Source organism: Pundamilia nyererei, unplaced genomic scaffold, assembly GCF_000239375.1.
Source record: "Pundamilia nyererei isolate P.nyererei 1_Seehausen unplaced genomic scaffold, PunNye1.0 scaffold00098, whole genome shotgun sequence".
NCBI lineage: Eukaryota > Metazoa > Chordata > Actinopteri > Cichliformes > Cichlidae > Pundamilia > Pundamilia nyererei.
Window position 1 is genome coordinate 721,125 of NW_005187499.1, and position 24,201 is coordinate 745,325.

The window sequence follows — 24,201 nt, forward strand, 5'->3', positions numbered from 1 at the left end:
AAGTGTTGGAGGTGAAGTGATTAACTGTTGCAAGTGTATCTCTCCAAACATCTAACAACAACTAGCCTGACCCCAGCACTACAACAGTGAGGACTTGAGAGAATTTCTTCTTAGGGCAAAATGAATTGAAACAGTGCACTTGTACCTTCATTTGTAAAAAGAATCATGGATTGCTTAGGGTCAAGGTCAAGAAAGGGTGACATCTACAGGAAAAATCACCTCCTTGCAGATCAGATCATCATTTAATTTCAACAGATTAAAATACAGGAACGGTGCTTAAACTGCCTTTAAAAAAAAAAAAAAACTATCATTTTAACAATTTAACATGTGACTCAAAAACATTCAAGCTTCAAACAAAAAGGGCACGGTATGTAGAGAACACTACAGTGTGGTCTTTATTGACACGGTTCGAACAAAACAAAGGTATGAACAAACAGCCCCAAATGTCATGGTATGCAACCTGAAAAGCAGTTCAGGTTCTGTTGAGCAGAAGGGTTTAAATATGCAAATATTGTGTATGGAATGTGTGTTTGATAAGGCATAAGTCCAGGATTGAGTGTAAATCGCTGTGTTGAACTGTAGTTCAGAACAATAAGGACAAGTAAAAAAGGATAGCATGACGACGCGGTGTTAACGTTTGACCTAATCTGAATGAGCCAGTCTCACAGCAACAGTACACTTTGGGTTCAGGTGAGAGTGGTGAATGTGGCACGAGATTTAAAAACAAGAAAAGGTTCAAATTTGGTTTATCCGATCTATTCTTCCTAAACTGCAAAGTGCCCACCACCGCGGACTTTCAAGGGCTCGCACAAGTCCAGGTTTTTAACTGTGTAAAGAGTGTCACGACACCCGTTCTTCCACTGCCACAGAGTCTGACAGAAACACAGGAGTCTGCCAACTTGTGCCGACGCGTCTTCTTCACAGGCCGATGGTGTAGGAACGGCCTGCGGGGTTGTGAATGGCAGAGCAGGAGGGCTCCGTCACAGCCCATTCATACCAAACCTTCTTCCCGTTGTTGCAGCGCCAGAATCGCACTGTGACATCATCGTCCTGGGATATGGAGATGGGTTGCTGTTGGCAAGAAGGAGCACGGTGACTTATCTATTCACTCTCATTTTTCAACTTTAGCATTTAACTCGGTACCGACTAAGGAACTTACTTTAAGAGGGAAGAGGATGGGGAACCATGAGAACATTCCGGGTGAGTGCGTTTCTGGTTTTATACCTGCCAACAAAGAAGACTTTAAATGACAGTTCAACCAAAAGGAAAAAGAAAATACTTCTAGTATTCTGGACTGTAGATTGTAGAGACATTACACCTGCCTTTTTTATTCCTTCTTCTTTCTTTTTTTTTTTAAAAACACGATGGAAGTAGCTAGCGATGCTCAAAGCACCTGATTTTTCAGAAATCATGATCGAAACGCTCCAAAACAAAAATGTGAACATTTTCATGGAAGAACTATTTGCTTTCTGCACAACTACACCCACCAACGCATCATTCTGAAACATTAATGAAGCCCTGCTGGGCTGTAATGGTAACAAGCTGCACTCTTGATTCTGTTGCTGGATGTAGACTGACAGAAAACAGGTCCTAACTTCTGCATTCATTTGAAGCAACTAGGTCATGATTTTTTTATATGAACGTGCAAAGACTGAGTGCTAAAAGTAGGGCTGTGCTACATGGAGGGAAAGAAAAATAAATCTTATAATAATTTTTTTTTACCAGTTTTCAGTTGATCGATATATTTCACAATATAAAATGAAGCATTACTTATTAGCTTAAATGTTTCTTTCCATTCCTAACTGAAGATATGAGGTCAATTTTGATTTAAATATAACTTATTTTCTAATTTAATTTCAAGCTCATGTAAAATAAATAACATAGGTATACAGAACAAACAAAAATTTTAATTCTCTAATTTAAATCTGCTTGATGACATCGTGTCTTTTATATGAAGCTGTCTGTTGCATTCATTGACCTCTCTTTCCAACAATGTCCTCGCCTTTTGAGCCTTGGGCTGTGTGTGTTTGGGGGGCATGTTTGGTAATGCTGGCACGTTATCAGTTTTTATTTTCTCTTTCATCTTTCTCACACTGCTAACATACTGGCGTTTATGTCTGCAGTAGCCCAAACATTAACATTTCCAACTGTGTACATCAACCTAACCTGACGCAGCTCTAACTCTCTTCCAGCCACATGATTGGTTTGGCGTAGCACCATTCTGTTTGGTTTTTCATGCCATTTTCAGGCATTTATCAACACATGGCTGGAATAAATCTACTAACTTTACATTACTCTGTTGAGGAAAAGTTATTTTGCTGTGATAATCTTCATGGTTTTACCATCCAGCCCAAATTGCAAGGACGATGACAGATTCTAAAACTGGGGAACTCGTAAAAAAACCTGATGAATAAAAAACAAAATAGGCCAAAGGACAAATGGATCTGCTGACTTACTGAGTGTGACATCTTTGTAGAGAGTGGTCTCAAAGTAGCCAGCAAAGCCATGGAGCACAGAGTTACAACCCACTGTGAATCTGAGGCACTGATACCGGTTATTGTTCATATCTGAAACAGACGGAGGGAGAGGTGGTGAGCACATGCTCTACAAGCTTATTAGAGGGATTTTAAGCGATTCCATCTACCTGTTGAGGGGTGTGTGAAGGTGAAGCAGGGTTTGGGATCAGCCAACTGGTGGAAGTTATGAAGGCGCACAACATAGGGCGTCTCAAAATGGGACTCTGGATCCTTGTCTCGTTCGCGGCACCCTCGTACTTCGTTGTAAAGCTTAGAGGATGACAGAGGAGCCAAGTAGGACGTGTACGAGCAGGGAATGCTCACTCCATCATCTGAAGGTGAGATGATATAAACAAAGGGGAAAATGAAAGTAATTAGAGTCAGGAAGCATTAAAAGGTGACGCTTTCAATATGGCTTGGTGTGGAAAAATGACCTCTGATGACTCTGCAGTGTCTACACGTGTAATTAAGTCTTCATTAAAATCCTGAAATACCTTTGAGAAAATGCTGTGCTCCATCTAAGCACTCTGGGGAGAGTTCATTGTCGCCAAATGATCCGAGCAGCTCGCTGACAATGATGTCAGCTTTCTCTGGTGCGGCCCACTCCCGCATGTCACATGACACCACCGTCACCTGATCCCCCCACTCCTCAAAGCGCCAATTCTCTAGCCTAGAGAACACACATCAATAAAATAAGCGTTGAAAGTTTCAGGCTTCACTTCAATCCCCTCCTGACTCACTATAAATTCAGACAAAATCAAAGGCCAAGCTTTTATCCAATCTATAGACTCATTCAGGTAGCGCAATTGATCTGTTGCATGCGATAATATTTTTGCTTGTACGCTGTGAAACATGGAACATTTGAAAGCATTATTTTACTCACGTCACTACAGCATTGGGATTTTTCTCCACAGCATACACCCTCAGTCTCCTGTCTGCCTGCCTGGCAGCACGCAGGGATGCATTGACCAGAGGACCCCTACCTGCTCCCAACACCATCAACACCCTGTGGAAAAAACACATCATTTTAGACAAGGCTGCTACCCTGGTGGTTACCACTGAAGTTTAAACAGTCAGTGTGTGTTATCCTGCTCTACTTCCAGTGAGACTTATAGGAGTATATTATAGACTGCCATGATATTGAGGTATTAATCAATATCTGGATACAGTTCCTACTCCACAATCCTCATTTGTGACTCTTTATACAATAATTTTAGATATAGATACTTACTGAACATTAGTGTCCTTCTGCTCCTCTGGAACTCTGTCTAGCAAACATTTATATACAGCCTGCACACACAAAGAAAAGACCAAAAACAAAATGGTGTTAAATACATTTTGCCTCAAACTCTTACAGACCATTTAAACCCCTTTATTAACACTAAACACCTAAATGTCAGTGTTTTTCAAATGCTACATGAGTGACAGTCTGATATATGTGGATAAGCTCTACATACACAGACAAATATCTAGGCGTATCTTCACATTCAGGCTGAACAGAGGCCAAAGCAAATGATAATGATTATGGGCAACAGTGTGGTGCGGTGGTGAACACAGTTGCTTCACAGTAAGAATGTTCTGGGTCCAAGTCCACTGGCTGGATCAGGGCTTTCCAAGAAAATGGACAGATGGATAATAATTACAAGCTCATAGGTAAAAAGCAACTGACCAATATTGAAAACTGATACCATCCACTAAGGAAACATGAGCCAGGAACTGAATTTTCAAAATAAGCGCAAAGGGATTGTCCACTAATAAAATTAATCAGTGTTCTCTGTGATGCATAAAAACAAATGCACTTGCATATCTGAACAGTCTGCCCAAGTAAAGTCTGTTTTACTGCATTTGTATGTCTACTGGACAAGCAAAGACCTCTCTGTAACATCTGTGCCATGCCTCCTCATACCCCAAAAAAAATGTCTGACTGTCTTACTTGTTGGTACTGTGAATACTTAATAGGATCCTTCTCGAACACTTCGTATGTCTGAGACTCCAAGTTGTCCATCAGAGGCTAAACAAAGAAAGCAAAACATGACGTTAAAAGGTCCTGATTAGGAGGAAAAAGCAAAACAGCCTCACAGTTTTACAATTCTACCAAACAGTGAAACTGCAGTTTCCATTCATATCTCTCGAGTATGTCATCACTTCATTACTTTATATTATTAGACATCTGTACAATATGTCACAATTAACAGATTAATTCTTGACTTAAAATGTATAGTTTGCAAGGTCATTGCATTTGACCATCAAAATCTAATCTGATGTTCCTTCAGTGATCCAACCAGACATAACTATACATCTAGCTATGGCTTCAGGTTGCACAGAGGCATACAAACGTGAGCATGAAAGGGTACTTCCTCACCTGTAGAGGTGACTGCAGGTAGTCTTCATAACCCTTAGCAAAGAGCTCGTAGGCATTGGGTGCAGGCCTGTTCTGGTTGAGGTACTCCAGGTACTGCAGGTAGGATCGGAAGTCCTTGTCAGTGTGCCGACTGGTGCCTGTGAAGATGAACTGGGCCTCCAACTAAAAAAGGAGATCATTTTAATTTAAAGATTTACTTTTTCAAAACTAGACAAAAAAAACAACCTTTTTGTATTTGATTGCAGATTGTTTGATTTTAACAGAACTCAATCTATGAATGTTATTTTATACCTTGAAGAGTCGAAAGATTATTCTCTGATGGGCTTTCGACAAAACAGGGAAGCCCTTCTTATTGGTTAGGAAGATGCTGGTGGGGAGAATGGCTGCTTTGATAGGTTCTCCGAGCCATTTATCAATCACAGTGTCTGATGGCATATCTGGTCCAATTTCAACCGCTTTAGGAATACAAACGAAGCACAATCTCAGTAACAGACAGGAGCATAATTATTTCTCAATGCCCGAAGTTTGCCCCAGGTTGCTGCTTCACAGTGTGTTCTCTCACCAAGACAGATCCTCTTGTTGTAGTCACAAAGGGTTCTGAATGAGTTCCACCTATGAAAGAAAAAAAAAAATGAGGTAAGTAAACAAAGAGAGACAGTGTTTTAAAGGAAATCAATAGTAACCATTTCAGCATGCAGACAGCACTCAGTTGCTCAGGAAGTGCCGTGGCATGAAACTAACCAGCTCCAAGTCTTCTCATCAACGCTTGTGTCATCAGTACAAGAGATCGGTTCATTCTCAGTCAGATCTTCCCGCATGTCCTCTGACGCCATCAGTGGGACGCGTATCCAGAACTAATCAACAAAGAGGACAGCAGCAGATAAATGAGGACTTTCACTGTCTTGACTTTTCTGACATCTTAACACAGTCTTTGTGTGCTTGTTGATTCCTGATGTGCTGCGTCTTACATTTGAGGTGTGATGTCCAGTGTGGATGTGATTTAGCAGCACTCGGGCTAGATTGGCATTACTGAGGCCCTTCAGAGGGATCATGAAGACAGGCAGGCCCAGGTAGGCGGAGAAGTTTAGCTCCTGAGCAAGAGCCTGGAGAGGAACATGGGAAAACAGATAAGATAAGCATTAAAAAGATGACACGATAACCTCACTCATATCTCAAGATCAAAGAACCCTTACAAGCACCATCAAACTCAAAGAACTTACAGCCTCTGAGTTTCTGCGTTCTGTCTCGATTTCTGAATCTGCATCGATCCATGGAGAGAGCTTCCCAACGATTAGAGTATTCCAATCTAGACAGAACAAAAGGACGGTTTAGAGAAAGCATCAAACACCTAACCACTTTACCTTTATGCTAAAATCACATTCTTCTGATGATGAGTATTTAATACAAAATATGAAAATGATTTGAATTAGTGTCTTAACATCTACTTTCCTTCTTAGGCTGGGCTTTAGCAGAACAAATGGTATTTTTAGGATTGGTCTTTCAGCACAACCTACCTACTTTCTGATGAAATTTGGTTTGCAGACAGATGTCCTGACATAAAGACTTCATTGCTCCATTAATTTTTGGCAAACTCCCCTGCTTCAGATGCAGCAAAACAGGCCCTGACCATGATAATACCACCACGCTTTTATGCTTTAATGCGGTGTTTTCCTTACTCCAAACAGTCTTTTAAACGTAAACTAGCAAGTTCTATTTTGGTCTCAGAAGCCCACATAAGATTGTTCAAATGCTCAGTAGTCTTTTTGCAGAGTAGCTGCTCTCTTTTTGGTGCCCTGCTATGAACAACACGTTGTTCAGATTCTGTAACCCTTTCCATCCCGTTGAACATCAGCAGTTCCTTCCTGAATCTTTCTAAAATCTCATTTATGCCATGACACACTTACACAAACGTATGTCGTCAAACTTTGATAAATTTATGTTCTATGAATAAAAAGTAATTTACTGAGAATTGTAAAGGTTGCAGTGTTTTTGGTTTAACAGACCTAATAAGAAGTTAATTTCCACTTTTAGGACTGTAAAAACTGACTATGCTTAAATTTATTTAATATTACATTTAAATAGAATTTAAAGTGACCTTGACCCCCCCTCCCAATAAATAAAGGGCACCAGTAGACCCCACCATGCCCAAAAATACCCTGCACAGAATAACACACTCAGTGTTTCCTCTCACTTTAGGGGGACTGATGATTTAATAGCTAGTAATGCCTCAGGCTGCAAAAGACAAAGGGGCAGGAAAACTGACCTCTGCCACATAACAGCAGGTCCGACCGGGTCTGGGCTCCAGGTCGGGATTTAGCGGGCTCCAGCTCATATTCCCTCCTGAACCTCGGGTGGAAGAGAGGCATGCACAGGAAGTCGAACCTGGATACCAGAGGAGGGAAGCACTTCAGTTAACATTCAAAATATTTATAATATCAGCACGAAGTAAAACACAAACCTGTTTTCTAAGTAATCCTCCACACAGCTCAAATATACTATGGGAGTAGGCAGAGCCTGTGTACTGCACACTTCACTACAGTGTCAAGCATCATTGTGATTCGGGCACGTGCTGGTAATTCACCGGCTAGCTTAGCAACCATCATGCACTGAGAACGTGCTAGCAAAGCAGCGCGTTCTGCTCATAAGCTCATTTCAGCTAAACAAAAATTACATGTAGAATCGAAAAACCGTCTTACCCAAGTTTGGCGACCGCGGATAACGTGTCGGCTATCTCTGGCACACAATTCAAATCTCTCCCGCAGGACACCCTGCTCCCTGTGCTGGCAGACGCCATGACTTTAGCCGACTGAATGAATTGATTTCTCGGACTTTCACATTGCTCTGCCTTTAGAAGAAACTGGCGCCATCTTGGCTCCTAAGGATTGCAATGCTTGCTGGCTAACAAACTTGAGACAGAACCAAGATGGCTAATGAGTGCACAAGTTGCATATCGCGTACATTGTCGCGATAATTGTGCACCGAGCGTTGTTTAAACGTTGCCATTTGATGTTTCACGGCGACTTCTTTTTCCAAGACGAACAGCTTGCTGTACTTTGATAGAGAAAATAAAAACCAGAAACCAGATTTGAGAAATAAAAACCCGGCAAGCCCTTCCTCCACTGTACAAATACAAAAAATGATTTACTACTAGCTGATAATGGGGACAATTTTTTATTTTTTATTATATTTTATTTTATGCTATGTTATTTTATTTTTTTAATATACAGATGAAAACGTATTGTTTTGTGCTGCCTGTCTGTTACTCTTTTAAATGTGCTGATAGCCTCCCGCAGCTCGCTGCACTCTACAGTAGGCTACATGGACGTCTTGCTTCTGCACACATTGTTAACTATTGTATAGTTAAACAAACATTGACCAGAAATTATTTAGCTAGACTCTTTTAGACCCACTCATTAAGAAGCAATAAAACACCACAAAAACACTTCCCTACTCATAAAATTGGTTTATTTGGCAATTTGTTCATAAATAACTAAAATTTAAAAAATATTTTTTTCAGCAGAAAATTCAGTGTTATGTGAAATAACATTACTGCTGAAGATGTTTTATCCTCAGATCATTTTAAAAATGGCATGCTTTATTTAATCATCAGTAATTTGTGATATTCTTTAAAAGTATGTCTGTAGTTGCTGCTGGCCAAGGTGGTCAGTCAGATAAAAACTTGTCTGTTATGATGATATATCACAGAAGCTCCTCTATTATATCTGGTTGTGTTTTCACATGCGAATACAATGAGAAAACGGTGCAGGTCTCTGACACTGATATATGTGAAACGGAAACACCTACAGTTTCCATTGGGATCCAGGCAGGCGTGCTTTGTGGAAAGTACAATAGCCAGTTGCAGCCTACCGATGACAGTGTTGTAAAAGATGGATGAAAACAAGCAACAAAGTTTTATGACAGAATGCTGTTTGAGATGAAAGGCAAAAGATCACTTTCACTTTGGTACGTTTTGATTGATTTCTATTTATAGATTCAACTAGGCAGCACCGCTTGCTTTGCTTGTCCTTACTGAACTCCACTTGTAGGACTTGCAGAAAGTGGCTTCTGCGGATATCAGGTTCACAGCATGTAGGCTAAAATATCACTTACATAAACCATAAATGGTTTTGGATATGGAACACGGCGTGTGTATATGTGTGTGTTTTTCTACCAGCTGTCACACCTGCATGAGCTATAAAAGCGCAAGAACTCAGAAGCAGATGAGAAAGAGTAGCAGCATCCGCCCTCTACAAACCAGATCTGTTTCTTTGACACTTAAGATTGTGTTTGATCAGCTTTTCAGTGGATAGACTGTGTTTGAGAACAACTTTTGTTTACTTTTCAACAGAAAAGATGTTCTGATTTTGTGATCAAGTATCTGTGTCTACACCATCATGGCTTTGGAAGATGTTTGCAGCTTCAAAGAAAGGCCGGTGCAACATAAATGGTTTTCTTTTTCATCTCTGGGGGACGCAGCAATTCCATTTCCTACGAGTGACTGTTACAACCTAAGATACTCAAGACTGGAAACATCTGAAAACAACTGTGGAGTTCCACTGCATTTTTTTATACCACCTCTTCCACATTCCTCCTCTTTCATCAACAGACCGTTGTCATCCTTCTGCCCACCCAAAAATTCAATGACAGTCCAGAGGCCTTTCCGTTTGGCTCATGGAACAACAACCCTGGGTTTCATCTTCCAAGGTGGGGTAATAGCAGCAGCAGACACACGTGCCAGTGCCGGGGGGCTTGTTGCCTGTCCGGCTGTTCATAAGATCACCCCTATGCACTCTCATCTAGTGGTCACATCTTCTGGTAGTGGTGCAGATTGCATGCTGTGGGAGAGAATTCTGATTAGAGAGATCAGACTGTACCAGTTACGGCATGGACATCGCCTTTCAATACGTGCCACAGCTAAGCTCCTTTCATCTATGCTCCATCCTTTTAAAGGTACTGAAATGTGTGTTGCTCTTACACTGTGTGGTTGGGATAAGCAAGAGGGTGCTGCTGACTGTGCAACAAGTTTGGAAGACTCACCCTGGATGACTGATGATAGCTCCTTGGCTGTTTTTAGTAACCAAAACATTACTGCAACAACTTCTCCAAACAGCGGTCCAAAGCTTATATATGTGTGCAGTGACGGAGCCCGACTGCAGGGAGATGTCTTCTCTGTGGGCTCAGGCTCACCTTATGCTTATGGAGTCTTGGACAGAGAGCTGAGGTGGAGCCTGAGTAAAGGAGAAGCCATCTCATTGGCAAGAGAAGCAGTGTTCAGGGCCACTCACAGGGATGCCTACTCGGGGAACAATGTGGACCTTTTCCACATCACAGCACAAGGATGGAGCCAGAGAAAGAGAGAGGACTTGAAAGAAGAATATTACAGAGATAAAGAAAAGAAGGGAAAGAAAAAGAATGACAAACTCAAATAATACTTAATAATCAAAAGCATTTATGTGTGGGAGGAAATTATGATGTTATATTTATCATTGAAAAGTAAATTTAATAATAATCACACACATTTACACTCTGATGGATGGATCGGAGAGTAACTTGGGGTCAGTATCTTGCCCAAGGATTCTTGACATGCAGACTGGAGGAGCCTGGGAACAAACCACCAACCTTCTGATCAGTGGGTGACCTGCTCTACCTCCTAAGCTACTAATGGGCAAGCACAGTGGCTTGAGGTTAGCGCTGTTGCCGTACAGCAAGAAGGTCCTGAGTTCGATTCCACCATCTTTCTGGGGTCTTCCGGGGTCTTTCTGTGTGGAGTTTGCATGTTCTCCCTGTGTTTGCGTGGGTTCCCTCCAGGCACTCCGGCTTCCTCCCACTGTCCAAAGACATGCAGCTTGTGGGGATAGGTTAATTGATTAATCCAAATTGCCCATAGGTGTGAATGTGGGTGTGAATGGTTGTCTGTCCCTGTGTGTTAGCCCTGCGACAGACTGGCGGCCTGTCCAGGGTGTACCCCGCCTCTTGCCCTATGACAGCTGGGATAGGCTCCAGCGCCCCCCGCGACCCTGAAAATGATAAGCGGAAAGTGAATGGATGGATAGATAATAATAATAATGATAATAATAATAGCTGTGGAATAAAAGGTATTTCCTTTACCTCACACTTTTTTTAACCAATACACCGCCACAGACACAGGGGGCGCTGTTTGATTTTGTTACCGTGACAGAATAAAAAAAACTACCGCGGCGGATGTTGCTTGTTCATCATACATTTTCAAAGATGGCCCTTGCTAGTGTGTTGAGCGGTGATTCTGCGGATTTTTTGTTTGATAGTAGCCAGTCCTTTGCTTTTGGTGGCGGACCCGGACCAAGAGGTCTGGGGTTAGAAGGCACGCCCGAGGACAGCCTCAGTTTTTCCGTTAAAAACCCGCTGTGTGTCGGAGACGATGATGGCGTCGAAAGGAAAATAGAGTTTCTGCATGGAACCACCACCTTAGCATTCAAAGTAAGTTAACGGTCCAGTTATTGTAGCTATATGGTATAAGAAACCCCAGTAGCAGTTGTATACCTGTCTAAACTAGACGTTTGATAAATTTTGACTTTACATATCATACGCTAGGGTTTCCGGTATAAATTGTCTCTGATGTTAGCATGCTAGCGTGGCTACAAATCGCTTTCTCATGACAGATGTGCATGGTACATGAGATGGGTGATGTGCACGTAAGTAAACGTAAACAAGTAATCTCTCTAATATGTTCACTATGTATAGTATTAAGACCAATCGTGAATTACGTAGGCTTACGTTGACGTTTCTCAGTCAATTTAAAAGCAAAAATGTGGGTGTTTTAATAACATAGTCACGTGAATTTATATAGTAGGAAATCTGACGTGTTCTTCCCTAAAAAGTGCAACAAGTACACACTTTTTGATGGTTACAACTTAAAAGAGCTACCTAAACGTGTGTTATTTCCAAAGTGATTTGTGCTGAGTATGTAAATGTGTTTCATCCATAGGAGAGCCTAACCGACACAGGATATTTTGGCTGATAGTATACATTTTTAAGGGTTTTAAAATAAACTCGTGCCTTTTATATACTTGAAATATGTTCAGTTATATACCGAAAAGGCAAAACAGTGCGTTCCTCACAAACTAATCGCCTACCACCTCTTCAACTTGAACCCCAACTTTTAGACACTGTGTAGCGTGTTGTAAACAACAGAAGCAGCCCCAGGTGTTGGGGAAAGTACACGGAGAGACCATTTCTCACTTATCTCGAGTATCGTTTTATATATTTTGCTCCGAGGAACATCACATCATGTTAGAGGTTAAAATGTGATGATCTTTCATTATTATGTCATTACTATGTTCAGTGACGTTGCAGTAGGAAGGAGAAAAGCACAAAGGTCCTTTAATAAGATTCCTGTTAATTGTATTCAGATGTATACATGTATAATGTGTTGAATGAATTAAAGTCACACTTTCTGTGAGTCTTCTTTTCAACTGTGAGTTCTCCATACCTGCTTTTCTAAATGTTATTGTTAAAACACACATGAAGTTTTGATGGAAGAAGACGTGTATTCGATTAGTCGTGACTGTGATGCGCACAATAAAAACAAACTTGCATTCTCACGAAAAGAAGCCAAGAAATCTCTAGAAAGTGGAAATGTTCTTTTTGATGTTGTACATCAAAGTAGAAAATCTAAAAGGGGGAAAAATAAATCTTGATTTCTAGAAAGTTTAAGGCTTGCTGTTGTTTTTTTGTGCTGTAAAGATTTAAGCAGTGTCTCTGAGGATACATTTATTTGTAATTAACAATCCTTCCCTAAAAAACCACCAAGATTCCATTGACAGGCTTATAAACTGGCATGTACAATTGGCGATGCATAAATACATTCTGCCTCTGTGCCGTAGAAACCCCCGATTGAAAACATTTAAAACGGCATGAAAGAGCCTTGCTGTTGATTTGTCATCACAATTGAAAACAGCCATTGTAGTCTTCTCCCTCAGTTTGTCAAACGCTGTGGAGCAGTGTAAATACAGAACCCTGCTGATGGCTTTTGTCTCTTCAGGGGATTTGTTGATACAAGTAAAAGATAAAAATAACGCCATCCTTATCCCTTAATCCCTTAATGAAAACATCCCCCACAGACATCTCCCTCTGACTGGCCAAATCTGTTGTCTACTATACTTGCTTCTGTGACTGTCAGTTCGCTGATAGAGGATTTTGGAAGGAAGAGCAAAAGTCTTTCCTCTTATCCAGCAGCTTTCTGCTAGAGCCGAACCGTATATTGCACCTCTCTGACAGCTGTAGAGCAACAGCTCTTTTTTTTTTTTTTTGGCCTCATTTAGGCAGAACTGCTGCAAGCGATCTCTTACTTAAATTTAGAGCAAGTGACTCTATTCTGTTAAAAGCAGTGGATGTAGGGGAGGGCATTAAAATGTATTATGCACTGGTAAGTAGTGTAGCTGTTTAAGAGAGAGGGGCACTGATTGCAAAGTTCTGGGCCACTGCTAATGTTTAAAATGACAATTTGGCTGCGAGCCAGTGCCAGTTGATTTTAACTGTTTAACCCAACAGATCGATCGATCACTGACATCGGTAAATGCCATCTTTGTGTCTTTTCTTAATCAATGTACTGATATCAGTCTAGTACTTTAAACATATGGTTTTGTGAGGAACTTGTGGAAATGTGGGCTACCCGACCCATTTTTTGACTGCCGTTTCCCCTCTCAGTTCCAGCATGGAGTTATCGTTGCAGTGGACTCTCGAGCCACAGCAGGCTCCTACATCGCGTCACAGACGGTCAAGAAGGTGATTGAGATCAACCCCTACCTACTGGGTACTATGGCTGGAGGAGCTGCAGACTGTAGCTTCTGGGAGCGCCTGCTGGCCCGCCAGTGTCGCATCTACGAGCTTCGCAACAAGGAGCGCATCTCAGTGGCAGCCGCCTCCAAGTTGCTTGCTAACATGGTGTACCAGTACAAAGGCATGGGACTTAGTATGGGAACCATGGTCTGTGGCTGGGACAAGAGAGGACCAGGTAACATCAACTGTTATATCTGACACGGACATGTCATTTTGTCTGGTTATAAACTGATCTAGATAGAATTTGTACTACTTTAAACTGTACCAGTATCAAGATATGCAGTGCTTCCTTGAACTGATTGTAGGACAATTTGTATAGTGTCAAATCAAAACAACATTTTCCTTGAGGCACTTTCTAGTGTAAGGTAAAGACCTTACAGTAATACAGAAAACCTATAATGGTACAGTAATAAACATATTTTAGCTAACATTCACACACATTCTGTCTACAATGAATATATCAGAAGCAGCTTGGGATTCAGTGTCTTGCCCACAGATGCTTTGGCATGGAGACTGGAGCAGTCAGGGATTGAATTACCAACCTTCCAAGTAGTAGATGACCTGTTCTACTTCCTGAGCTCCATTATCTCCCCTAATGGGGAGATAAAACTGGCAATCTGGAATCAAGTTGACCTCATGAAAAACTATGCAGTCTGTGAAAATTGTTCTTGAAAATGGTAAATTTGGAGAAAGAGCAGCAGAACGACATCCAGCAAAGTACAGCTGGCCTGGAAACCAAATGTGGACTTAGTGACTGAGTCCAACACTTGTCTGCCTGCTGCTGGTTCTCCTAAGAGTGGCCTTTCTGCTTGGAGTAGATCTCTGAAGCAGAGCAAGGGGCACAAGTTGAAGTGTGTATGAATACAGGGAAAGAGGCTTTCTGGAGATGGAGCTGAATGTGTAGCCAAATTAGCCTCCTGTCAAAACAGGAGAGTCCAGGTGGTTAGCAGCTAAACTTTAAAAATATAAAAGAGGGGATTGTGAACTGGTGAATGTATGCTGATTTTGTCTTACTCAAAAAAAAGTCCCCAATATTCTTGTATGGGATATAAATGTTTAATCTCTTTGTTGCCGTTTGTGATTCAGCTTTTAAGTAATGCACTTAAATCTACTCAACACACATCAGCTTTTCTCTCTTGACATATGCTAATGGGTCTGTTTTTATGTGAAAGATTATTTTGGCAGCTTAATCATGCATCGGTTTTGTTTCTCAGTGTTGTCAAAGATCCTTAGTCCCAGGCAAATTTCAAAGAGGCTTCATTATTCATTCATTCTTCATTATTTTTTAAGCATGAGTTTGGACATGAGTGGTTAGCTGTTTATTATTTAAATGAAATATACTACAGCTGGGCTGTGCGGATAATTATCATTTAAGAAAAAAACAAACATATGCATTACTCCGGGTTAGCCACTAGGTGTCACTGCAGCCTTTCTTTTGCTCTGTCTGTTTTAGTACCTTAAGCTGTAGCTTTTGAATACCACACAGTGTGAGGCTGTACATCACAGAAGGTGTGCTTAAAGAGGCCGCCACGGTGACACAGTAATGGGAAATCGATGAGGCTGGGACTGCAGGCCAGTGAGAGCACGGTGGGATGATGGACATTGGGTCTCAGCCCTGGACAACTGGGTCGTATGCATAATGGCCATACACGTGCTGAGATCGATGGTGGCTTTGTATGGAAAGCCAAGAGGTCTCTGTGAACAATGACAGCCCGCTGGTATGCCAACAAACGCAAATGACACGTGTTAAATCCCAGGCAATCAATTGGGGAAATAATGATCCCTGTATAAGTTCAATATGTATGCGGGCTTTGCCATGGTTCCCACAATGCCAGTGATTGAACGGAGAGGTAAATGTCATGTAAATTAAATCAATCACGATTAGGTGGGAAGCTCATTAACCAGCTACAATCATGTCAGGCACTTATTCCCCTGATGAAGTGTCTTAAGCTCCATGCAGACTAAATTGAATAAAAGCGACATTGAGGAGCTTGACAAATATGGCTCAATGTAATAACATTACATGTTATGACACTCACATAATCAGGGCACGGTTAATGCTTGATAGCTGGATAGCGGCTTTGGCTTTGACAGAGGAAAAAGTGATTGTACCTTGCGTGGCACCCCCCCAGTGCTCTCTCTAAAGACATCAAGGCTTCGTAATGAGCTGATATGTGATCCACTGAAATGTAGCGTCATGGCGACAAAGCCGAGCAATGTTTGATACGAGTCCTCATCAAAGAAGACCCATGTGGCTGTCGGTTTCGAGCAGGTCCCAAGGGAATGATGTAATCGCTTTTTCTCCTCTGTACAACTGCTGCTGTCTTTTTACTCCTGAGCCAGTCATGAATTCTAGGGGGGGAAGGACAGATGACAGACACTGACCTATTTGAGGCTACCCACCCATGCATCCTTACTTACACTGTAATACTGTCATTCCATCCAGCTGCACTGGCTGCTGTTTTTAAAAAAAAAAAGAAAAGAAAAAAGGCTCTTCGAGCACCTGTCAGCTGATTGATGGAGTAGAAGGAGCCTCTCCTGGCTGCAGAGCTCCACCATCCAAACGACACTTCCGCTCTGATGTGTGCCTTGCAAATTTTAACCTCCCTCTTCCACCCCCCCACCCCCCTTCCCCTCGCCCTTGGTTTTCTGAGCACTGCTCATCGGCTGCATGTGTTTCAGACTGTTAAGTGATAAGTGATTGCATTGGGCGCTACAAAGATCCCAGGTGTGAGGGTTTTTTTTGGGTTTTTTTTTTAATGGATGTGGGAAGTGTCTTTTGGGTGCCGCTCTGCTGCTATACTTGGACCTCCTAAAGAGTCCTCATCCACCTCCGTCAACCGTGCTACTCAACACAAGAGGCTGCCTTTACAACTCTCTCTGCCTGCCCATTATGTTTTTAACGAGTCCCTCACAGTTTTCAAGAGGAACAGGCAGGTCTTGGAATGGCAAATTACCCCCGTGCATAGGCAGGCACTGGATGATTATCATGGCAAGCTAACGACAGGCTGAGGAAGCTGCAATTTGCCAGTTGAAAGCAATGGTAAGCTCCCCCCAAAAAGCAAGTGGCTCTCTATCCCTAATAGACTGTCACTAGTTTAGCTGCGAATCTCTGCAAGCGAGGGTGTGCAGTGTGAGGGCATTTTGAAGTGTTTTTTAATGTGGGAGATGAGAGATAGCGGTGGATATTAGGTAATTTTCCATGCATGTGTTCCTGCGTTTGTCTGTGCATCATTTTCACAGGTTTGAATTTGTGAAAGCAGTATGAAAAAACATGCCTTTTCGCAGGCTGTCTTTTTACCATCTGCAGGCTGACTGTGGGCGAGCTCACAGGCTGGTGCTAGTCACCCGTTCCACGTCACTCCGGGATGAGGCCTAGCGAATGTGTCATAGCGCGGAACAAAATGTCTCGCATGTGTCCACGAAGCGTGGTGTGGAGCAAACTGTCCCTCACAGGTCCATCAGAGCATTGTGAGTCTGCGGTGCACATAAGATTACATGTTTGGGGTGGAGGCAGAGCGTGTGCCTCCATGTGATGCTCAAGTGTGTAAAGGTTAAAGAAATGTGTGTGTTTGTGTGGAAGAAATGCGCTGTACTTGTTTGACGTCTACAGGATGTGAGCGTGATGTTGTTCTTTGCCCTCCCTGGCGAGGTGCGAGATGCTGTTACCTGCGAAGCTCAGGTTGTGGGTCGATAGTTAATTTTTGGCCTGTTTGCGGGGATCAATAAGATCCAGAGCAGGGCCCCTGGGCGGACGGCGATGTGGCCCCCGCCTTGTCAGCAGGTTCCGCGACCGGCTTCGTTTTACTTGAAGAGGGTGCAGCTGTTCATATCTGCCAGCCTTACTTCACTTGGAGAGGTTGCAGCTGTTCATATTCTCTCTCTCTCTCTGGAGGACATGCCGTGCGTGAGCGTTTCCAAGATCGCGCGTGTGTGTGTGTGTTTGTTTGTGGGAGCACTGCGGTGTTAGATGTACACCATCTCAGTTTTCCTGTCAAAGCGCAACATCTAGAGAAATACAACTCCCTTTACACGGTTTCTCTGTCCTCTTTGCCTTCCTGTCCTATTGACCCACCCGTTGTCCTTTCTGTTCCTTTTTTTTGCTTTTCAGGATTGTACTACGTCGACTCAGAGGGGAACCGGGTGTGCGGCGACTTGTTTGCGGTGGGGTCAGGCTCCATGTATGCCTACGGTGTGATGGACAGCGGCGTGAGACACGACCTAACGGTGGAGGAGGCCTGCGAGCTTGGCCGTCGCGCCATCTACCAGGCCACGTACCGCGACGCCTACAGTGGAGGGCAGGTCAACCTGTACCACGTCCACAGCGAGGGCTGGACCAGGATCTCCCAGGACGACGTGCTCGTGTTGCACCACCAGTACAAAGATCAGGCGTAGTTATAGAAAACAACATAACGTAGAGCCGGGTGAGGGTTGGGAGAGATGAGGGAAGGGGTAGGAACTTATTCTAGTATCCAATGTTTAGCTGTTCTGAAATGCCAGAAAGGGTTGACACATAATAAAAAGGACTCATCTGCAGATTGACTGCGACTCACATTTCTTCTGTGACTTGTTGCTAGCTTCAAGCCTTTATACTGTACATTTTTAACAATGCCAGTGAGCTCCACTCGCCCTCCACACAGTATGATTTGAGGGGTTGCAGAGACAGGCCCGATGACTCAAACATGCTTTAATACAGTGTGGGAGTAGTGTGGTGCTTGCCCTACATACATTTCATTTGGATCGTACTCTTAGAAACTGCATCGCCTTCTTCAATAAAACCTGTGATGTTCTCTCTTTTTTTTTTCCAAGAGTCTTGCTTTTGTTATTTCGTGGGAGGGCCAATTCCATCTTTGGGTCACAAGATAGTGAATTGTATTTCTTAGAATTTCCTATTTATGCAAATGTTTAACTGGATCCCTTCCTTTTCCTTTTGATGTAGTCGTTTTGCCGCTCGTTGTGTTTACATTTCAGTCATCTGTTTCCCTCCACAGATGTGGGGATTTTGGAGGTACATCCAAAATCTGTGTAGTCTCCTCTATACGTTGTTTATTAGTGGGGAGCAGTGCTGTCTAAATAGCACTATTTAATTGCGTACCACCAGCCTCAGTAATTGTGCCTCCTGAGTTGTAACAGTATGTTTTCTTCCCCTCATTGATAATGTTCCCTTCCTCCGCTCACGTTGCACAAATGCGCCTTTTAATTGGAAGGGGAAATTTATTCTTTAATTCCTCCCTGACACCCTTAGCTTCTCAGCGTGCAGTGTTGTGTGCCACCCTGCCATGGTGTTTTACAATGTAACGACCTGCGCTAGCGGTGTGTCCCCCTCCAGCGGTTTTTATGGCCCGGAATAAACACTAATAAAGGCGATGGGGTAGACAGCCGGAGCCGGCGCACTTTCAAACCGTGGTTAAAAACTAGTTTCACAGGTGACTAGTTAGCAGATGGAATAGAAATGGGATTTCGATAAATGGAAATGAGTGAGTCTCGTCTGCGATGCTGCTTCTGTTAAATGAAGTGATGGGGAATTGCAGCGTCAATAGAAGCAGATACTGAAAGAGTGACGACGCATGCGTCCGTGGAGAGGTGCTAAAATGGAGCAGATGTGTTAAACTTTGTATTCAAATTTTGAGAAAACTAACCACACGTCCTCCCTGGCTGGCTTCAGGAGTTGGAGGATGGATTTTTTCCCCCTCAGAAATGGGTTGAATATGACTCAGAATGGTGGATAAAGACTAGGTCCTCCAGTGCCATTAAGTATCCAGTGCACTGCATTGTCATCTAAGTAGGAAGGCTTTTCTTGATAAAAATAGCCGGCTTTTAGAGGCCGTGGTTTTTGTCCATAATTGCTTGTTGAGATATCATTCAAACAAAAGCACAGTGGAATGTGTGTGTGTGTGTGTGTACGTGTGTGTGTGTACATGGAAACATTGACCAATTGTACTCTCAGATAGCAAGACGACATTGAATTGATGTTGATTTTTCATCCGATCCGTCGTCATGATCAGGGTTGAAATGCCACTGTTGTAACAGCATTGAAATACTGTGGTAAACCGACGGTCTTACTATAGGGACGTTGAAATAATGTTGATTTACCGTTGGTTTTTTTGTCATTGATATTTGATCTATTTGTAGTCGACCAGGTGACAACAACAACAACGTCGAGAAAACGTCTACTTATAGTTGACCATCATTCGGCGCCGGTCACCATCAAAAAGCCATCGATTTGTAGTTGAGCGTTAAATTGCATTGCAACTGAGCGGGTTCAAGCTTGAACCCAGCATCCAAACAGAATATTACTGAAGTACCCTAATCAGCCAGAGGTAGTTAAAAAAATATTTACCAGTATTAAATCTTTCTCTGGTGACGTCAAGTTTTTTTTTTCTTTACTAAAACAGCAAAAGAGAAAGAATACACTGTTAAAAAACACTTTGCCATGGTGGATGAAGTATATTTTTTGAGATTTGCCTACAGCTACCTAGTCTTACAATAGCAGTCTTGTCAAGCGGGGATAACAGGAACAGTTTGAGGAGTATGTGGGAAAAAAATAAATTGAAAAATCATAGATGTAACCTTAGGGTGTAATCAAAGAATGACACCCAAGTTTCCAACAATGGTTACAGATCGTGACCGTGAATTTGAAAAGAATAATTGCACCGCCCCGACCACTGATCGCTATCTCTGTCATACCTTTGTGTAAAAGGAGGGGAAATTGTAAGACATTCGTATTATGATATAAATATAAAGGAAATAAAGATGTAGGGATATTGGCACTCTTTTGTTCTTTAGGGTTACAGATTTGTGATAAAAGCTGTCGGTGTGTTTTAAATAAAATTCTTTTACATTCACCAAAATTGGAATAATCCGATAAGCATGTCACCTTGGCTCGAAATGAATTCATGGTTCCTGCAGGAAGGATCCTTGGATGATCCCGCTCTTTATCCATTGCCACACAGTGAATATTAGCAGTGAAAAAACAACAGCGGATTGCTCTCTGGGTTAATTATAATCACTTTAATGATTTCAAGGACCATCGTGAGTTGAGAACTGAAATTTGTCCAATAACTGCTTTAGGAGAAAATACCTGCAAAATCAGATTAGCTCTTTTAAAAAGGCTTATCAACATTCTTAACTTATCTCGTGAACTCAGTAAGTAGTATGCCTGGTAATAATTAGCATCTTAGATTGCTGACTTTGGTTTTTATAGTGTCACTGGGCCTGAGATTCATCTTTTAGTCAAATAAGTGCAAGTATCTGCGCATTATGATGTTCACAGACGACACCGTGATCTGTAGACTAGTGAGAGTATGGAACATGTGGAGGAGTGGTGGAGGTATGCACTGAAGAAAGGAGGGATGAAAGTCAGTAGAAACAAGGCAGAATACATGTGTGTGAATGAGAGCGAGAGTGGAGGTAGTGAGATTAGATGAGTTTAAAGAATTGGGGTCAGAAATCCTAAGCCATAGACAGTGCACAAGAGAGGTGAAGATGAGAGTCCAGGGAGGGTGGAAGTGGAGGCTGGTGTACAAGGTGCTAGCGAGACCTGCTGTGGTGCATGGTTTGGAGACTTTGGTATTGACAAAAAGACAGGAGGCTGAACTGGGTGCGGCAGAGCTGAAGATGTTCTGATTTTTGCTACGAGGGACCGGGACAAGATTAGAAATGAGTTTGTGAGAGGGTTTGGGTACAAAGTCAGAGAAGGAAGGCTGAGATGGTTTGGACGTGTGTAGAGGAGGGAGAGAGGATCTACTGGAAAGAATGTTGAGTATTGATGAGGCTCGGGTACATGAGGAAGACCAGAGAGAAGATCCATGGATGTGGTGAAGGAACACATGCAGAGGGTCGGTGTGACAGATGTGGCCAAATGTGCAAATAATGCGGTCAGGGTATATAAAAGTAATCTGTTGTCTTTAGGGCAGTCTGAAGCTCAGACTTGGTTTCCATGTTTGTTTTTTCTACTCATGTCTCAACCTGATGTCAGGTAGGGACACATTTCTTTATATAGTCATGTCAGACACAAGCAATGCCACAGCCTCAAAGGATCATGGAAATAAAATGGCTTCTTTCAGACAGATGATAAACCAAGGTGCTGCAGAGAAGGCGAATATAAAATAAATATATTGTATGTATTTGAATTAGAATTGAAGAAAAAACTGTAAATCAAGCAAAGATACTCTAGTGAAATCCAAAACTTCAAATATGGTTCTTTTAAAGCAGGGTTGTCGAAGTCATTTTACGTCACGGGCCACATACAGCCTACTTTAATCTCAGTGGGCCGGACCAGTGAAACTCTTCTTTCTGTCAGTGTAAAGAAGTTGAATTATACATTTAATTCTCAAGACATCTTAATATAGGATAAAGAAGTACGATTTCAACAGTGTGTCTCGGTTTTTTCTACACGATAAAGAAATACTGCTCAGTATTTCAGTAAATGAAAGAAATCTTTCACCATGACTCTTAAAGTGTAAGATTACAAAGAGCGTATATCCATGTGTACAACTGATAGTGTGGAGTAAATACACACTGCATTCAAATGGGACTAGATTGCTTTGCCAGGCCAATTCTGGCCCCCGGGCCTTTTGTTTGGCACCTAAACTTTAAAGCGTGGATGCTGTATTTCAGATTACCTCCTAAGTGACATGACAAAGTATAAAACAGTTGTAACTATCACAACTTTATGAACTGCCGTCACTCATTACCCTTCAAAATGCATGAATGTATTACTCACACAGGACTTTGTGGATCATATTTCATTGTCTCACTGGTACCTTAAACAAAACGTTCCCATTCACACAGACACTTGGATTTTCTTTTTGGTCTAATCCTCACTTACAGAGCAGCTAGTGTGGCCACGCAGACTAATGTGCGTATACGTGACTGCAACATAATGAATGCTCTAAAAAGAGACTGTCCAAAATATATGCTCGTGGTCACTTTATTAGGAACGCCTTGCTTGTATGGGCTGGATTCCCGTTTCCTTTCAGAGCTGTCGTAATTCTTCATGGCACAGATTGAACAAGATGCTGGAAGTATTCCTCAGAGACCTTGGTCCATATTGACGTGATTGCATCACACAGTTGCTGCAGATTTGTCAGCTGCACATGCATAATGGCAATCTCACCAAATCCCAAAGATGCTCCGTTAGATTGAGATCTGGTGATTGTGAAGGCCACTTCAGTACAGTGAACTCACTGTCAAGTTCAAGAAACCAGTTTGACTGGCTATGGCATTTAAATGATGCTCAGTAAGTCCTAAGGACCCCAAAATGTGCCAAGAAAATGGACCCCACATTAATACATCACCACCAGCCTGAATCATCCATAAGTTTAGATCCGTCCTTTCATGCTGTTTCACCAAATTCTGACCCTACCATCTGAACGTCCAAAAATGAGACTCATTGGATCAGGCGTTTTGCCAATCTTGCACTGTCAAATTTTAGCAAGTCTGTATGAATTGCAGTCTCAGTTTCTCATTCTTAGCTGCTCCTCTGCATGCCTTGGGTGCAGTGAGTGGTTATTTGAAATATTGTTGACTTCAGCTTGAAGCAGTTTGGCCGTTCTTCGTTCTCCTCTGACCTGTGGCATCAACAAGGTATTTTCTCCCAGAGAACCGCTGCTCACTAGATATTTTCACTTTTTTGGACCATTCTCTGTAAACTCCAGAGATAGTGCAGGAAAATCCCAGCACATCAGCAGTTTTTAAATTACTTAGACTAGCCTGCCTAGCGCCAACAACCATGCTATGTTGAAATTCTGACGCTCGATTTGAGCTTCAGCTGTGTTGATCACGTCTACGTGCCTGAATACTCTGAATTTCTGTAAGGGTTATCTATAGATATATTACTGACCACATATGACCTAGGTCACTGGAAACATGCTGAATCCTTTTTGTGTGTGCCATTTTGTTTACAGCTTTAGGTCCATAAACGTGGTTAGCGGGGAGCATGTTTCTATCTGCCCTTTGCCCTGACTTGTCCTGTATGGAGGAAACACCTCTAGCCTCTTGTGGTTTTTTACTATGTTTGTACTGATCCAGCCTGTCTGTGTGTGACCTTGGCACTGGACCAGCAGAAGGCAGAGGCAGCATGCGGTGCCACTGTAGAAAGTCATCTCTGTCTGGCACAAAGATTGCGGGTTGTCAACAGGTATTTTCAGAATAGCTGCTATTATCTGTACCAGCTTTCAGAATATTTTCACAAAGCTTTACGCTCAGGAAAAGATGGTGACACTCTGGGAAAGCATGACAAAATTAAGAAAATAGATTTTTTTCTTCTTATTTTTGCCTAAATTAGACTGAATGCTATGAAAAGGACCAGCTGGCAATATTGAAGGATGCCAGGACTATGATTTTCACACTGTCAGAAAATAACCCCTGTGCCCACATTATGCCATCTGTCAGGTGGCCATATATGATTTCACTTCCAGACACCAGATCGCATCTGAACGCAGTCCTGAGGGGAGATCACCACAGACACCTCCTGTACGAGACGTTATTTCCTATGATTTGACG

General features: G+C 42.3%; 3 protein-coding genes across 3 annotated transcripts; 2 read left to right on the forward strand and 1 right to left on the reverse strand.

Annotated features, from left to right (window-relative positions):
- Window positions 1-223: 223 nt before the first annotated feature.
- On the reverse strand, window positions 224-7,834 carry prmt5 (protein arginine methyltransferase 5). Its single transcript, XM_005740226.1, has 16 exons — window positions 7,575-7,834; window positions 7,142-7,260; window positions 6,099-6,184; window positions 5,847-5,981; window positions 5,620-5,732; window positions 5,441-5,490; window positions 5,170-5,333; window positions 4,879-5,040; window positions 4,450-4,527; window positions 3,748-3,806; window positions 3,400-3,522; window positions 3,011-3,186; window positions 2,645-2,848; window positions 2,457-2,567; window positions 1,160-1,224; window positions 224-1,071 (listed from the first exon to the last, which is right to left on the reverse strand). Exons 1-16 carry the CDS (start codon window positions 7,670-7,672, stop codon window positions 919-921), a joined length of 1,896 nt encoding a protein of 631 aa, XP_005740283.1. The 5' UTR covers window positions 7,673-7,834; the 3' UTR covers window positions 224-918.
- Window positions 7,835-9,518: 1,684 nt separating this feature from the next.
- psmb11a (proteasome 20S subunit beta 11a) lies at window positions 9,519-10,307 on the forward strand. The gene is made up of 2 exons (XM_005740285.1): window positions 9,519-9,872; window positions 9,987-10,307. Exons 1-2 carry the CDS (start codon window positions 9,519-9,521, stop codon window positions 10,305-10,307), a joined length of 675 nt encoding a protein of 224 aa, XP_005740342.1.
- Window positions 10,308-11,040: 733 nt separating this feature from the next.
- psmb5 (proteasome 20S subunit beta 5) lies at window positions 11,041-18,489 on the forward strand. The gene is made up of 3 exons (XM_005740227.2): window positions 11,041-11,334; window positions 13,564-13,870; window positions 17,807-18,489. The coding sequence occupies exons 1-3, from the start codon at window positions 11,080-11,082 to the stop codon at window positions 18,088-18,090; spliced, it is 846 nt and encodes a 281-aa protein (XP_005740284.1). The 5' UTR covers window positions 11,041-11,079; the 3' UTR covers window positions 18,091-18,489.
- Window positions 18,490-24,201: the final 5,712 nt, after the last annotated feature.